The 18,448-nt window shown below is 39.9% G+C and overlaps 1 protein-coding gene across 1 annotated transcript in view; it reads right to left on the bottom strand.

Annotated features, from left to right (window-relative positions):
* Nucleotides 1–18,448, bottom strand: part of LOC134210839 (cyclic nucleotide-gated cation channel beta-1) — a 264,073-nt gene that overhangs the window by 51,923 nt on the left and 193,702 nt on the right. Inside the window, exons 6-8 of the mRNA XM_062687179.1 lie at nt 8,684–8,835; nt 3,672–3,813; nt 3,353–3,490 (exon numbers count right to left, since the gene is read on the bottom strand). Coding sequence (XP_062543163.1) covers nt 3,353–3,490; nt 3,672–3,813; nt 8,684–8,835 — 432 coding nt within the window. The remainder of the gene's footprint in view (nt 1–3,352; nt 3,491–3,671; nt 3,814–8,683; nt 8,836–18,448) is intronic.

Raw genomic sequence — 18,448 nt, 5'->3', positions numbered from 1 at the left:
CTTCTAAGCATCTTGAAAGGACGCCTCTGAGCTTATTGAAAGTATGCTTCCGTGCCTCTTGAAAAGGGGCTTCCGAGTCTCTTGAAGGTTGGTATCCGATCCTCTTGAAGAGTGACTACCGAGCTTCTTGAATTGAGGCTTCCAAGCCGGCCTTCGGCTTCCAAGCCGGCGGCTTTCGAGCCATTTAAAAGGAGGCCTCTGAGTACCCAGACAACCACACATCGCATAAGAATGCACGATTATTTAAATCGTTTACCAATTCAAATTTCATCAAAATCTCCGGGCCTTTTGAAAGGAGGCTCCGGGCCTCTTGAAAGAAGGCTCCGGGCCTCTTGAAAGGAGGCTCCCGGGCCTCTTGAAAGGAGGCTCCCGGGCCTCTTGAAAGGAGGCTCACGGGCCTCTTGAAAGGAAGCTCACGGGCCTCTTGAAAGGAAGCTCACTGGCCTCTTGAAAGGAGGCTCACAGGCCTCTGGAAAGGAGGCTCCCGGGCCTCTTGAAAGGAGGCCCTGGGCCTCTTGAAAGGAGGCTCCTGCGCCTCTTGAAAGGAGGCTCCTGCGCCTCTTGAAAGGAGGCTCCTGGGCCTCTTGAAAGGAGGCTCCCAGGCCTCTTGAAAGGAGGCTCCTGGGCCTCTTGAAAGGAGGCTCCTGGCCTCTTGAAAGGAGGCTCCTGGCCTCTTGAAAGGAGGCTCCCAGGCCTCTTGAAAGGAGGCTCCTGGCCTCTTGAAAGGAGGCTCCCGGGCCTCTTGAAAGGAGGCCCTGGGCCTCTTGAAAGGAGGCTCCTGGCCTCTTGAAAGGAGGCTCCTGGCCTCTTGAAAGGAGGCTCCTGGGCCTCTTGAAAGGAGGCTCCTGGCCTCTTGAAAGGAGGCTCCCTGGCCTCTTGAAAGGAGGCTCCTGGCCTCTTGAAAGGAGGCTCCTGGGCCTCTTGAAAGGAGGCTCCTGGCCTCTTGAAAGGAGGCTCCTGGCCTCTTGAAAGGAGGCTCCTGGCCTCTTGAAAGGAGGCTCCTGCGCCTCTTGAAAGGAGGCTCCTGGGCCTCTTGAAAGGAGGCTCCTGGGCCTCTTGAAAGGAGGCTCCCGGGCCTCTTGAAAGGAGGCTCCCGGGCCTCTTGAAAGGAAAAGGCGAGGTATTCGATACTGTGCGTTAGTAACACTGGATGTGAGTTCAACAGCGCAAACGGGGATGCCATTGCGCTCTCGTTACACCGACTAACAGTCTGCAGATGAGCCTGTACTGGATTTTAAAAAGCTATTTCCAGAATCTAGTACCATTAAACGAGACCGATGCCGGTCAGAGAAGCGTTCCTATCACTGCAGGAGTTCCGCAAGTTTCAATACTGGTCCCAGTATTATGGGACCTTATGTGCGACGGGGTTCTGAAACTAAGATTTCCTCCTGGTGTCCAGATCGTCGACTTTGCTGGTGACGTAACCTTGGAGGTCTACGGAAAGTCAATTCCTGAGGTAGAACTGACCGTAGCACACGCGATCAGCACGGTGGTGGATTGGATGAGCGCTAGTGGCCTGAATCTCGCTCAATATAAGACGGAGGTGATTATTGTCAACAACCGCAAGTCGCTACAACATTCAATGATTCATGTGGTTCACCCGCCATAACATTAAAGCGGAGTTTGAAGCTTCTTGAGGTCATAATAGACGACAAGTTGATTTGTCGGCAAGAGTAGAGAGTTAGACGATGGTTCAACACACGCCGACTGGAAGATGCCACGATTAAACGGCCCTTCGTTGAAGAACTGGAGACACGTGCTGCAGATGGTTTGTTGCAGCGTAAAAGACGAATGAACCGCCATCAAGAATGGCTTCATCGCCACCAGCGAGAAAAATCTGGGCGAACTGTGCACCCAGAGAAAACAATTGGACCTGTAGAGGAGAGGAACAAAAACCAGAGGAGCCAAAGTCTTAGCCCGTTAACGATACTCGGCTCTATATGGGAAAGTGAAACGCTCATGTCGACAGGACGAGCGAGCGTGGGTAGACTTTCTGGCCGAAAAAGACGAGAGAGCCGCAGCAACCGAGGACATTCACCTGCTCTACGATATCTCACGACGCTTAAGCGTGGCAAAGATGAATGCAATGATGCCTGTGAAAGATCCGAATGGTCAGCTATTGAGTGACCCAACTGACCAACTAAAACGCTGGTTCGAGCACTTCGAACAACTTTTCCAATTGCCAGCTAGGTCACCACCTCCTCGGCATGATATGTCTAGGATCTGACGTATATAACACGCGTCAATACTGATGCAGTCAGATAAACAAAATTGGAGTCAAATGCGAATAAATTCGTCGAATGAATTTCAATCTTCTCACTGCTTTCGACTTCGGAATTTTGTCTCTGGAGCATTGCAGCATCAAATGGAATGGCACCACGGGGTGGTACTTTATACATTCTGTATGGGATTGATGTGTTTCCGAAATTACTTCCACATATAGATAGCTATCAGGATTCAAAACTGTTGGTTCCGTAGATGATCCGTGGTTTTTGAAAAAAATACTATAAAATGGCAAAGTGTTTTATCTTAAGTAAATAAATAACTTCAAGCAATTTGATTTTTTCTTCTGATATTTTGAAGAAATGTCTGGAATTGCATAGGAATTTCAGGAAAAAGGCAATAAATCAGGAGTGTAAAGGTTCAACCGAAAGTAAGCATCATTGTACGCACGTACTACAACCCTTCGTATCAGCACCGCCCGTCACGGGATAGCGTCGTGTGACTAACGCATTGCGACGCAGCTAGTCATATGTCCATTGCAGTTTTCTATTTCTCTCCTTGCTACAGTCGAAGCACATTAGTAGAAAAAATCGCAAGAGAATATCGTCATCTGTCTATTTTACCTATGCAGCTCACATTGCATTGGGAGAGCAGTAGATAGTAAGGTCCTAACTTCCAGAAGTCGTGTCAGTCGCTTTGGGTGTTTTTGTGCCTACTCCAAAGAGTTGTGCTGAGTTATATACAGGGATGTGTATTTTTTTATGGTGGATGAGTGTTTTTCGATGCTGGTGCAAAGGAAAACGTCCGCGATGTTTGGACGGTTACAAGTGAGGGAGACAGTGTGAGAGTGTGACTGTGGGAGGATTTAAGTCTTCCGTTTTTATGCACTCTAGAGCTTGTGGTTTGAATTTATAATTTGCCGCGATATTTGGCTGTTTTTGCTTTGCAACATTTTGGTCGTCCGAACGATTCGCGCGATATTTCAAATTCGAGCAATGTTTAGATTTCTAATTCTTGTAGTGAACGTTGATCGTGATGATTTTTTTTGTTTTGTTTTGGAGAAAAACAGATACAACACGTCAATACCAACATTATTTTGCTTGGCTATCATATTTACCGAGCGCTTTACCTGCCGTACCCATGTTGAGGATACTGATTTCGCCAAAATAGGACCCGGCTTTTAGCGAAGCCATAACAGTTTTTCCGTTGTCTGCGACAACCTGCAGTCTTCCTCTATTGACTATGTACATCTCTTTGCCGACTTCACCTGGAGGGATGATAGAAATAATGGAAACAAACACACGAGATTAGGATTTGCCGGCTTGGACACGTTACGGATGAGAACGAAGATTTGGGTACAGAGCAATGGCCGAAAACTAATTACGATTGGATTTCTCATTGTTTTTAGTCGAAAAAAAAAGTAAGCCCTGGAGGCAAGGATGACTTACCTTTCCGACAGATGAAATCGCCTGGAGAGAACAGCACCGGCCTTAGCTTTAACACCAGTTCGCACAGAAAGCCCGCTTCGGTATTTTGAAAAATTTCTACTCGCTTAAGTGTATCTAAATGAACATTTATAGCTATTTCAGCCTGTTGAGAGAAAAACAATATAAGAAATGGAGAAATATATAATCTCTGTTATTAACCATCTGGATTAAAATGTGCTTCTTGGTCGATTTTATGTGGTAATTTTTAATTCACTATAGTCTACGGTTTCAGTAAAACGTGCACATAACTCCACGAAAAAATCATCCAAAAATTAAAGCAATTTTTAAAAGATAAGTTCATGAAATCCAAACAAACTCGAAGTTTGATGTTTGTTTGCCCAATCGGTTCCATCTGAATTTCCGAAGGAAACTTATTCTGATTTTAAATGGAGAATCATCCGAGTTCCAAGAGACATTGACACGAATTTCTCAAAGAAATTCATCTAAATTTCTCAGGGAAATTCATCCGAATTTCCGAGCGAATTTCATCCAAATTTGTAGGAAAATATTTCTTTGAATTTCCGGAGGAAATTTAATCCTATTGGATTCCAGAGGTAAATCCATCCGAATTTCCAGAGGAAATTCATCCGAAATTCCAGAGGAAATTCATCCGAATTTCCAGACGTAAATCCATCCGAATTTCCAGAGGAAATTCATCCGAATTTCCAGTGGAAATTTATTCGAATTTCCAGAGGAAATTCATCCGAATTTCCAGAGGAAATTCATCCGAATTTCCAGAGGAAATTCATCCGAATTTCCAGAGGAAATTCATCCGAATTTCCAGAGGAAATTCATCCGATTTCGGAGGAAATTCATCCGAATTCAGAGAAATTCATCCAATTTCGGAGAAATTCATCCGAATTTCAGAGGAAATTCATCCGAATTCCAGAGGAAATTCGTCCGAATTTCCAGAGGAAATTCATCCGATTTCCAGAGGAAATTCATCCGATTTCAGAGGAAATTCATCCAATTCAGAGGAATTCATCCAGAGGAAATTCATCCGATTTCCAGAGGAAATTCATCCGATTTCCAGAGGAAATTCATCCGAATTTCCAGAGGAAATTCATCCGATTTCCAGAGGAAATTCATCCGATTTCCAGAGGAAATTCATCCGAATTTCCAGAGGAAATTCATCCGATTTCCAGAGGAAATTCATCCGATTTCAGAGGAAATTCATCCGATTTCCAGAGGAAATTCATCCAATTCAGAGGAAATTCATCCGAATTCCAGAGGAAATTCATCCAATTCAGAGGAAATTCATCCGATTTCCAGAGGAAATTCATCCGATTTCCAGAGGAAATTCATCCGATTTCCGGAGGAAATTCATCCGATTTCAGAGGAAATTCATCCGATTTCCAGAGGAAATTCATCCGATTTCCAGAGGAAATTCATCCGAATTTCAGAGGAAATTCATCCGATTTCAGAGGAAATTCATCCGAATTTCCAGAGGAAATTATCCGACTTCAGAGGAAATTCATCCGATTTCCAGAGGAAATTCATCCGAATTCAGAGGAAATTCATCCGATTCATCCAAAGGAAATTCATCCGATTTCCAGAGGAAATTCATCCGACTTTCAGAGGAAATTCATCCGATTTCCAGAGGAAATTCATCCGATTTCCAGAGGAAATTCATCCGATTTCCAGAGGAAATTCATCCGACTTCCAGAGGAAATTCATCCGAATTTCCAGAGAAATTCATCCGAATTCCAGAGGAAATTCGTCCAATTTCCAGAGGAAATTCATCCGATTTCCAGAGGAAATTCATCCGATTTCCAGAGGAAATTCATCCGATTTCCAGAGGAAATTGTCCGACTTTCCAAGGAGGAAATTCATCCGAATTTCAGAGGAAATTCATCCGAATTTCCAGAGGAAATTCATCCGATTTCAGAGGAAATTCATCCGATTTCCAGAGGAAATTCATCCGATTTCCAGAGGAAATTCATCCGATTTCCAGAGGAAATTCATCCGATTTCCAGAGGAAATTCATCCGAATTCCAGAGGAAATTCATCCGATTTCCAGAGGAAATTATCTGGATTTCCAGAGGAAATTCATCCGATTTCCAGAGGAAATTCATCCGACTTTCAGAGGAAATTCATCCGATTTCCAGAGGAAATTCATCCATTCGGAGGAATTTCCAGAGGAAATTACTATCAGATTTCCTCTGAAATTATCCGATTTCAGAGGAATTCAGATCCAGAGGAATTCATCCGATTTCCAGAGGAAATTCGGATCATTTCTCTGAATTCGGAGGAAATTCATCCGACTTCAGAGGAAATTCATCCGATTCAGAGGAAATTCATCCATTTCCAGAGGAAATTCATCCGATCTAGGATGAATTTCTGGAAATCGGAAATTCATCCGAATTCAGAGGAAATTCTCCGAATTCGGAAATTCATCCATTTCCAGAGGAAATTCATCCGAATTCCAGAGGAAATTCATCCGAATTTCCAGAGAAATTCATCCGAATTTCCAGAGGAAATTCATCCGAATTTCCAGAGGAAATTCAATCCGAATTTCCAGAGGAAATTCATCTGATTTCCAGAGGAACATTCTCCGATTTCCAGAGGAAATTCTGGAGATCGGATGAATTTCCAGAGGAAATTCGGATCCGAATTTCCAGAGGAAATTCATCCGATTTCCAGAGGAAATTCATCCGAATTTCCAGAGGAAATTCATCCGAGTTTCCAGTGGAAGTTCATCCGAATTTTCAGTGGAAATTCATCCGAATTTCTAGGGGAAATTCATCCGAATTTCCAGACGGAATTCATCCGAATTTCCTCTGGAAATTCCAGAAAAATTCCAGAATTTCCAGAGGAAATTCATCCGAATTTCCAGAGGTAATTCATCCGAATTTCCAGAGGAAATGCATCCGAATTTCCAGAGGAAATTCATCCGAAATTCGAATGAATTTCCTCCAGAGGATGAATTCCTCCGAAATTCATCCGAAATTTCCTCGAAATTCAGAAAATTCATCCGAATTTCCTCTGGAAGTCCAGATGAATTTCAGAGGAAATTCATCCGAATTTCCACTGGAAATTCATGAATTTCCTCAGAGGAAATTCACCTGAATTTCCAGTCATGAATTCCTCAGGAAATTTCCTCTGGAAATCGGATGAATTTCTCCATCCAGAAATTCATCCGAATTCAGAGAAATTTCCGAATTCGGATCCGAATTTCTCATCGGAAATTTCCAATTCCGGATGAATTTCCTCTGGAGTCGGATGAATTCTCAGAGGATGAATTTCCTCTGAAATTCGGATGAATTCCTCGAATTCGGATGAATTTCCTCGAAATTCGGATAATTTCCTCTCGGAAATCCTCTCCGGAAATTTCCTCAATTCAGAGAATTTCCTCTCAGATGAATTTCTGACGGATGAATGGAAATTCATGAACTCGGATGAATTGGATGAATTCTCGGATGAATCCTCTGTCAGATGAATTCGGATGAATCTCCTCTGAATTGGTCAGAATTTCTCTGGAAATTCGGGATGAATTTTCTTGTCGGATGAATTTCCTCTGATTGGATGAATTTCCTCTCGATGAAACGGATGAATTCTCTCTGATTCGGATGAATTTTCCCTGGAAATTCGGATGAATTTCCTCTGGAAATCCGGATGAATTTCCTTTGGAAATCCGGATGAATTTCCTCTTGCAATTCCGATAAATTTCCTCTGGAAATTCGGATGAATTTCTCCTGGAAATTCGGATGAATTTCCCTGACAATTCGGATGAATATCCCCTGGAAATTCGGATGAATTTCCTCTGGAAATTGGAATGAATTTCCTCTGGAAAATTGGATGAATTTCTTCTGGAAATGCGGATGAAATTTCCTCTGGAAATTCTGATGACCTTCCTCTGGAAATTCGGATGAATTCCCTCTGAATTGGATGAATTTCTGAAATTCGGATGAATTTCCTCTGGAATTCGGATGAATTTCCTCTGAAATTGGATGAATTTCTCTGAATTCGGATGAATTTCCTCTGGAAATTGGATGAATTTCCTCTGAATTGGATGAATTTCCTCTGAAATTCGGATGAATTTCCTCTGAAATTCGGATGAATTTCCTCTGGAAATTCGACGAATTTCCTCTGAATTCGGACGAATTTCCTCTGGAAATTCGGACGAATTTCTTTCTCTGGAATTCGAAGAATTCCTCTGGAAATTCGGATGAATTTCCTCTGGAAATTCGGATGAAATTCTTTTGGAAACTTAGATGAATTTCCTTTGGAGAGAAATTCCTCTGATTTTGCGAAAGAAACTCAACCGATTTTCAAAGGAAAATTCATACCAACCAATTCATCTGATTTTGCTAGGGAAAGCTATTTGAATTCCCGATGGAAATTTACCTGTATTTCCGAAAGAAATTCTTCTGAATTTTCAAGGATAATTCATCCGAATTTTTGAAAGAAATTTCTCAGAAATTTCTTATACTTTCAGATATTACTCCTATCTGTTCGTTAAACCTTTCACTTAAAAGACTTCTGGAAATATCACTGAAATCCGTGAAAAACCCAAACGTAAAATCAGATGAGACAATTATGCGTAGAATGCAAAGGAAGGTACGGCGGCAAAACAAACTTCAATCAAACTTTGCTCGTAGAGCATGATAATCTTTCCAAAAATCAAGTATCAAACCCCTCTCGCTAAAACTGCCACAAGCTTCACTCCTTCCTTCGGTGAAACTCTATCTGATTAAACTGCACGCACAATCCTTCCTCGCCCAGAACCGGAAGCAACCCCTAATTGAGTTTACTCAATCAGGCGCAGCTAAACGGCAGCAAATTACGACGTTATCTACGCCTCCCATCGCCCGTTCTCCAACTGGTACATATATTTGCGTGTTTGCATCTTGATTCAAGAATTTGCGTTGATAAGTGGCCCAAGGCGAAGCGAGGAACAGCAAAAAAAAAAAGACATCATCCACTTAGCCGCAACGACGACCGACACGGCAATCGTGGCGGTGCGGACTCACCTTTAATTTATCAGGAAGACATGATACCGCTCTCTCCTCGTCTGAACACTTTTGCGTCAGCCAGAGATAGTCGAACCATTTGATCACCTTCACCTGGAGATGATTGGGGACCCGTCTCATGCGCATGTAGGTCTTCACACCGTCGAGCTTGGCTGTTTGGGGGGTGGAGAGAAGAATGAAAGCAATTGATTAGAATAGAGTTCCGGCCGGGGATGGGGATGGATGACTGGAATGATGTGGTGGTGGTGGATGATGTCCCCAAGGGAGCCATGAATCTATAAGTGGATTTCGATTAAGTGTTGATTAAACTTTATAGAAAAAGAATACAATCTATGGTCTAGATAGGGGAGAACATGGCACGTGGAATTTGTCAAAGGCTGGATAGCTCATTAACGTGTTGATACTATAACTGGCAATAACTTGTTGCTTGAAACCCCCCTTTTTTACCATGTAAGGTCAGAATCATGTCACTGATTGCATAATTGTTTTGCGGGTTGAATAAACGGTACGCAGTTGCAATTTTGCAAAGTTAATAGAAAAAGTTTTTTTAAGGTGTACAATTTGTCTGTGGGTCAAATATAAAAGAAAGACAACATCCTCTAAAAAGCTTTACTACGTATATCACGAACGATTTCCAGGCGCCACTTTCAGCTACTTCGAGAATTACTCTCTTTTCCATCTATTTTTCACAATTTACAGAATCCCAATTTCTTAGTCCAAACAAATATAGAAATGTACTACTGCCACGTTTCTAGGTATTTGAAATATATGGAATCAAAATAATTGTTGCTGTTAACATAATACTATAATGACTAATGGTTCGAATTTTCAGAATAAATTTTCCAGCAAATAGGTAATTCATCGCAAAATATCGAATTTCACGTCTGAGTGAATGGTCACAAATCGAAGAGAAGTTTAATGAAATTTGGCCGAACTGGTTTGGTAGTCTTACCCAAAGACCATATGCCAAATGTAGTAAACGTATAATTGACGTCATCACTGCGTCATAATTGCTCCCACAGCGGAAATTACAACCTAAGCGATTACTCATTTCAATAATAACACGCAACATGCCATTTTCACAATCCCATTAGTTGGTTGCTGGCAAGCCTCATCAAATGAACGTAATTTATCTCAACAAGCTTTACGCATTCCGCAAGGTGAGTCCGCACACATACAAAACACACGAACTTGAAAAGTCCAGCAAGGTAGCTAAACCATATTTTGAAGCTAATTCTGACAGAGATGTACATCACAATACGTCAGAGCACTTATGTGGACCAAGGTGTTGTAAATTATTCATACCGAATCATCGCTTCTGGGAGGGTCTGCGCTGATGCTGGGGGAAGCTGGTTTTGTGTTTGTCCCTTCGAGGGTTATTTGTGTCGGAAATTATTCCGGAAAACCCCTTTTTGGGGGATGCTATTTATAATTCTATGTTTTGTCAAGAAACTTCCAAATCCTGAGCCTGCATATTTATTATGGGACTAAAGAACGAGACTATGAAAAGGATTCGAAATTCAAATTTTTCTAAAAAAAATCACGGACTAATGTTTTCAAAGTTTTTCTCATTAGGTATGCCTAATTGTAAACTACGTTTTACAGATCGTTCCGTCAAGTAACTGCTCCATTTGCTGATCCTATGTCAGGTTTTCAATCCTTTTGCCACTCAAAACATCGAGATGTAGCTCGAACGAACCAACCCACATCTATCAGATAGCAGAAGTTTTGAACCGCGTGGCACCCGTCGCTGCATTTATGTTTCTCCTTTATTTTCGTTGTTTTCCAATTGATTTTGATTCTGTTTTTCAACAAACCCAGAAATGGAAAAATGCAATTTGGGACCCCTCATGATCGGTAGTGAAGAAATTAAAAAAAAAAATAGATCGCAGATTTGCAATTCAAAACCGAAGTTTGTATGAACATCTGAAAGATGTTCAGTTGAGAAGTACACCCAGGTTTTTTACACGGTTTTGTTTTTGCTCGTTTAGGATCTTCAGCGTCAATGAAGCAATGAGTACACCCCTCGAAATGGATTGGATTCCGGAAGGCCTGTTGTTAATAAAAAGAATTCTATTCAAAGGACCAATTTTTTTTTTCAAATGTTTTCTTTGATGTTTTTTTGGATTGATTGGAGTTCTAGCATTTTTTCAATTTTTTCTCTACTCTGAAACTGTTGTTCTTGACAGATTTCAACAGTTTTCAAACTTATTCTCTACTTTAATTACACATAGAAATTTCTTTTGGATGTGGTTTGAATCGCTGTATTCTTTATGTACCCTTAGTTGCTAGGCTAGAGTTTGTTGTATTTACGAGACGAGCCAGCCTCGGGCTGAAAGCCTCGTTAATAAAAAATTTAAAAAAATGTTGTATTTTAGAATATTTTTATGATTCTCTAAATTATTTTCGAGGTCACTAAGCATTTCTCGCACGAGACTTCTTCACATACTTCTTGTATTTTTATTAGATTTTTTTTTGCACATGTGCCCGAGTAACAGTTACAGACTTATTACGCTTTAGATAAAGGAATTTATTCTTCAAGTGTACTATAAAACCATAATAAATACTTTAATGCTAGTGGGGTAGGATTCTCAATAATAACAACACTCGAAGCAGTAGGCCATCATGATGAAGAGCATATTAGTTTAAAATGGAATTATATGGGAGATTCCGCAAATTTATTCGAGAGATTTAATCCATTTGGTAAAAGCAAACTTTTTTTTTGGCATTGATCTGTTTGGCAGACACAAGTGCATGGCTTACTCATTATATTGGGCAGCTTAAAATTTAAATATTTATTTCTTTTTTCAATTTCTTTTTAGTATTTTTTCCAAATACTACTGTGATAGTCAATCTCAAAAATGTACTCTTCCCTGTTTTTTTTTTTTTTATTTCAATTTAATCTATCGTTTATTTGGAAGGCTTATTTACCATGAAGCGTTACGGAAACGAAATCACGATTCCAACACATTGCACAATGGGGAAAATGTTGCATGTTTCGGGCAAAATTCAATAACTCAAAAGGCCGCTGAACGAAAATTGTGACCAAGAACTTTTCTTAAACAAAATTTTCCCAGGAATCGAATGGGGGTAATTTCGGATGCGGCACGCCATTCCTAATAAGACTTTTTGGACGTTTTTCCCCAACTTCCCCCAGAAGTTTAGTATTATGAACGGAATGCAGCCGTTATAAGCAGTTTACGGCATATTTATGATTGAATCTGAATGATTAGAATATTGTTGGGTAAGCGCAGTGTTATTTTATCTGGAGAGTATGTTAGTTTTAGGGGAATATGGGGTAAAATAGTCTTATATAATATATACATATAAATGGATTTCTGTCTGTCTTTCTGATCATTATAGACTCGGAAACTACTGAACCATTCGGCGCGAAAACTAGTATGTAGGGGTTTTTGGAGTCGAGAAGGTTTTTATGATGTTTGGAGACCCCTCCCCCTTCTGAATAGGGGGGCTTCCACATAAATAAAAAAAATTACAGCATAACTCGAGGACTAATCAAGCAAATGCAACCAAAGTTGGCATGTCAAGGTTTTTGAAGTCAAGAAATGTTTCTGCGGTGATTCGTGATCCCTCCCCCTTCTGGAAGGGGGGGGGGGCTCTCATATAAATGAAACATAAATGTCAGCATAATTCCGAAACTGATCAAGCAAATGTAACCAAATTTGGCAAGTGGTGGATATAATAGGCAAGAAATGTTTCCGTGGTAGTTCGTGAGCCCTCCCCTGTCTGCAAGGAGGGGGGGGGGGCTCATACTAATGAAATCGAAAATTACACATAACTCATAAACTAATCAAGCAAATGGAACCAAATTTGGTATGTGAAGGTTTTTGAAGTTTGGAAATATTTCTGTGGTGGTTCGTGACCCCTCCCTCTTCTGGAAGGGGAGGCTCTCATACAAAAGAAATTAAAATTTCTGCATAATTCGGAAACTAATCAAGCAAATAGAACCAAAATTGGCATGTGGTGGATATAATAGACAAGAAATGCTTCCTTGGTAGTTTGTAACCCCCCTCCATGGAAGGAAGGCGGGAGGATCCCATACAAATTAAATCGAAATTTTCATATAACTAAAAAACTAATCAAGCAAATGGAACCAAATGTGGTATGTGAAGTTTTTTGAAGTCAGGATATGTTTCTTTGGTGGTTTGTGACCCCTCTCCCTGCTGGAAGGGGAGGCTCTCATACAAATGTTATTCATTGCAGCTAAAGACTAAGAAGATGCGATTGAACACTTGAATGCAGATTTGCATTATTTAAGTAGATGGTAGAAGTACAATCAGTTAAAATTGGATATTAGTAACTCAAAGTATATGATTATTTCGCGAAATCGTTCAATTGATAATGCCTCGGTGAAAAATGATGACAAGACACCGCGTAAGAGAAGTTAAATAGGGGAACGGTTTGCCACTTCATCTCATAGCTCCTATTTCCATCCCATAAAAAACAAAGCAATGGAAAGAAATTTAGTTTGTTTATTATTTCTGTGATTTTTTTTCAGCAGTGAGCACGCATGTTGACAAAAAGAAGCGACGAATTTGGTCCCTTATTTCTTTGTTTAGCGATGAGATGGATATATGTACAGTGAGATGGAGATCGGAACAGTTCCACTATCTTGGCATGATCATTGATGATAAATTGAAATTGAACTAATCAATGTCATCAAGAACATAGCCAAGAAGTATGGACTTCTCTGTCGGCTGAAAAACAAATTAAATATTGCAAGTAAAATACAGTTGTTCAAATCAATCATCTCTCCTAACTTGGGCTTTTGCTCTTCCATTCTGGTTTTAGCAAATCAGATACAAATATAGAGATCGCAGCGTATGCTAAATCTATCCAATAAACCAACTAAGGTGATCTATCCAATGTGTGATCTATCCAATAAAACAACTAATGAATAGTGTATGATATGATATCCCAGTTGGTTCATTGAGTTGGTTCCACTTCAATCATTATTCATACAAACTACTACAGACCTTTAAGGTTCAATAAAACGTCTTGAAAACCCATAACGATTGAACTACACTCAAACCTCCATGAGTCGATATTGAAGAGATCATCGACAAATGGAAATATCGAGATGTGGAAGAGAAAATCCTTGGAGAGCTGTTTGAAGGAACCATCACAGTAACCTAGAAAATATTTTTTAATATGGCATAATTTGCTTCCATTAGTCGATATCGAGTCATAAAACATTGGCTCATGGAAGTTTGATTGTACTTGATCATCCAAGTCTGCGTACGCAGAACAAATCGCAGGTTAACCTTATTGTCATTGTGCATCCTGACTCAAGATTATATTGGAGCACCTTGGACATTGGATCTCATGTTCTTGGAAATAAGGATCATATGCCTATTACACAGGATTGGGTAAATACCAATAATGAGGATATTGCGAAAGCCTTGATTGATCTGGAAGATACTATGAACTAAACTCAAGAGAATTTTAGGAGTATACCGACAATGAGGACATTGTAAAAGCCTTGATTAATCCGGTAGATATCGTTAGCTGAACTCCAGAACGTTGGAGTACCATGAGCATCTCGTATTCTAGAAAATAGAGTATGCGTGACGCGTATGTGCTTACTGAACTAGGTTAGTTGAATACCGACGATGAGAACATTGCAAAAGCCTTGAATGCTCTAAAAGATACCGTGGGCTGAACTCCAGATCGTTTTGGAGTACCTTGAGCATCCCTTATTCAAGAAAATTGATTTTGCAAGATGCGTATATGCTTATAAAACCAAATTGGTCGAATACCGACGATGAGGACATTGGTAAAAGCCTCGATTGATCTGATAGATACCGTGAGCTGAACTCCAGAACGATTTGTAGTACATTGAGCATCTCGTATTCAACACACAGATTCATTTGCATGTTCTCAGAAGCGAAATCTTCCCAAGGTTTCGGATATCAGGATCTTCAGAGTATATTCAAACTTTACCCCTGATATTTTTCCTGCAAAGCCAACAGTTTTGCTGTAGAAAGTGGTGACCTATCACTCTTCTGTGATTTTCCACAGCCAATTCATTTTTCACAGACGTTTACATGCTGAAATTGATCCCATTTGCTTGATTAGTTCTCGAGTTATGCGGAAACTCCTGTTTCATTTGTATGACGCCCCTTCTCCCGTTCCAGAGGTGGAAGGGGTCACCAACCACCACAGAAATATTTCTTGCCTTCAAAAACCCTTACATGCTAAATTTGGTTCAATTTGCACGATTAGTTTCCGAATTATGCAGAGATTTATGTTTCATTTGTATGGCAGCCCCCCCCCCCCTACAGAAGGGGGAGGAGTCACGAACCACCAAAGAAACATTTTCTGACTTCAAAAACCTTCACATACCAAATTTGGTTCCATTTGCTTGATTAGTTTTTGAGTTATGTGGAAATTTCGATTCCATTAGTATGAAACCCCCCCCCCTTCTTGCAGAAAGGGGAGGGGTTACGAACTACCACGGAAACATTTCTTGCCTATTATATCCATCACTTGCCAAATTTGGTTACATTTGCTTGATCAGTTTCGGAATTATGCTGACATTTATGTTTCATTTATATGAGAGCCCCTCCTTCCAGAAGGGGGAGGGATCACGAATCACCACAGAAACATTTCTTGACTTCAGAAACCTTAACACGCCAACTTTGGTTGCATTTACTTGATTAGTCCTCGAGTTCTGCTGTATTTTTTTTATTTATGTGGAAGCCCCTCCATTCAGAAGGGGGAGGGGTTTCCAAGCATCATAAAAATCTTCTCTACTCCAAAAACCCCTACATACTAGTCTGCGCGCCGAATAGTTCAGTAGTTTCCGAGTCTATTATGATCAAACAGACAGACAGAAATCCATTTGTATGTATATATTATATAAGACTATTTTACCCCATATTCCCCTAAAACTAACATACTCTCCAGATAAAATAACACTGCGCTTATCCAACAATATTCTAATCATTCAGATTCAATCATAAATATGCCGTAAATTGCTTATAACGGATGCATTCCGTTCATAATACTAAAGTTCTGGGGGAAGTTGGGGAAAAACGTCCAAAAAGTCCTATTAGGAATGGCGTGCCGGTTCCGAAATTACCCCCATTCGATTCCTGGGAAAATTTTGTTTAAGAAAAGTTCTTGGTCACAATTTTCATTCAGCGGCCTTTTGAGTTATTGAATTTTGCCCGAAACATGCAACATTTTCCCCATTGTGCATTGTTTCATGATTATTACACAATAATGTTAGTTTTGGGGACCCGAAAAACTCGCGGTTTGGCCGAGGATAGTGAATACAAAAGGGCCGAAGAAAATATTTAAAAAAATCCCCCTTTGGATTTTTTGCCCAAAAATATTATTTAAGAGAGCAACAAAAAGAAGTGTGACTATTTTTTTTGGATATTCAAAACATTCTTTAACAAATCCAAGGAGTTTTTCGATTTTTTTCGCTTTTATAATTATTTCTTCAATACCCCTCTTATTGCAAATCGGAGACCAGTAAGACATAATTTTTATTAAACATTTGTAACGGTCTTAACGGTGTGTGTGCTTAAATAAAAACGATACTGCTATTCACATTATTGACATTCTTGACAATGTTCCACATCTGTAACGGAAGAAACAAAATTTAAAATTTTAAAATTACTTTGGAAAATCCTTTGATAGTTCCTCAAAAAATTGCTTTGAGGGTTTCTTCTGTATTATTAAGGAAGTATTGAAACAGAGTTTCGCCTGAGACTTCCTCAGGCAATTCACTCATAAGTTCTTCTTCCCCCAGAAAATCCACGGGAAATACCACTGCGATTGGAGAATTTCTCAAAAACTCCTTAAGAAATCCCTTGGGAGTTTCGTTATAAAGTTGCTCTGGACCCTGGACAACTCCTCTGAAAATATTTCAATTCCTCAAATAAATCATGCGGAAATTTTTCAGGCAATTTCTACAAAAAACGAATTCTTTCAAAAATCCATTTCTCAATCAATCCATTTGGGATCAAGGGAAAAAGTTAAAAAAGTAAGATATTTTCCACTTTACAACATGCAAGGTATATGTCTTCGCAAAAGTTGAAGCAAAAGCTCTCCAGAAAAACTTTGACGAGGACACCAAGTTCGTAATTTCATTACTTTTGGAGATTAATTGCTTTTTATGTCAACAAGCTTTGAACATGTTTGACGTATAAGCATACAAGCATATGGAGACGCATGGTGCACTGATTCATTTTTTTTTTATTTAATTAAAGACTCTTTAAATAGTTATTCGAGTCTGGGTGATTTCTGGCACATGCAGAGTTTGTTAATTGTTATATATTATAGATCACTTTGTAATTTAATTGCACTTGTTTTGAATATTCGTTGGTTTCTTCCGGTGGTTGAATTTTCGTTTTTCTAGATCTCAAGGTGATTTTGGAGAGTTTTCATGCTACTTGATAATTTCCGCTCATGCAGGCTGGTGAGATATGTGTTGACCTCCTAGTTCTCGATGTCCGTGACTACATATTACTGTTGTTATCCTTCGAGTCATATAGAAACAATCAGCGCAATTTCTTTGAAGAAGTTTAGCACTTTCATTTCTTGGTCACTGTCATCGGCCAATGCCTCTCTAATGTTCGGTTGAAGTCCAATTTTTCTACGTTCGGCATCGTATCCTGGGCAATTGACTATTATATGTTTGATAGTTAGAACTTGGTTGCATTTTGAGCATTTTGGTGGGTCTGTTTTATCCAAAATATATGCGTGAGTAAGATGTGTGGCCTATTCGTAACCTTAGTAAGTACGATGTCGTCTCTGCGATTTCCTGTGAATACCTCTCTGTATGGAATGATTGTGTTTTTGCATTCCCTTAGTTTGTTGTCTCGGATAGATTCCATTCCATTTGCCATTTTTGGTCATATTGGATTTGATGATCGTTTTTATTTCTTTCTGATCCACTACTTCGTGCGTGACGGTGTTCAATTTTAGGGCCTGCTTGGCTTCCTTATCAGCTTTTTCGTTTCCGGGAATGCCTATGTGACTTGGGATCCAGCAGAAAGTGATAAATGTTCAATTTGATATTAAGTCGTTATACAAGTTGATGATTTTATCCTTGAGAATGGATTTTATCTTTTTTTTCTCGAGTCTGTTGATCAGTGCATATTATGTAAGAGCCTACTCTTTCTTGGTTAGATATCCAGCGCAGGGCTTCTATTATTGCCATGCATTCGACATTGTAAATGCTTATTTGATTATGAGTTCTTTTACGTATTATGTTTCCGTCTACGATAATACTTAAACCCGTTCTGGAGTCAGTTTTTGATCCATCGGTGTAAATTGCTGAGTGGAACCTATATTTAGTGTGGAGTCGTTGCGTGAGTAATTTCCTCAGCTCGATATTGTTCTTCCCATTTCTGCTAGCGCTCAGGATGCTATTATCCACTACTATCTTTTTTCTTTGCCATGGTGCACTGGTCGGAGTGTAGAGAGGTCTGGTTGCCGGGATGTTGGCTTCAATGTCTTCAATGATTTTTCTGCTCCTGGATCTTATTGTATTCGGTTCAATTGTTAAAGTCTGATTCCATAATTCTCCTGAACTATTGCTGCTTACTTCTTCTGTTTCTTCGTTAGAGGGGCATCGATTATTGTTGTTTTCCTTTGTTGCAAATATCACCAGTCTCTGGTTCAAAACAAGATTTTTCTAGAATAGGTTCGCAGTTTATTTTTAGTCTTTGGCTCTTTTGCTTTCTAGATCTGGAATTCTTGAACACTACTGTTGCGCATTTTTCTGTT

This window comes from Armigeres subalbatus, chromosome 2, assembly GCF_024139115.2.
Source record: "Armigeres subalbatus isolate Guangzhou_Male chromosome 2, GZ_Asu_2, whole genome shotgun sequence".
Lineage (NCBI taxonomy): Eukaryota > Metazoa > Arthropoda > Insecta > Diptera > Culicidae > Armigeres > Armigeres subalbatus.
This window is presented reverse-complemented; position numbering and strand designations above follow the sequence as displayed.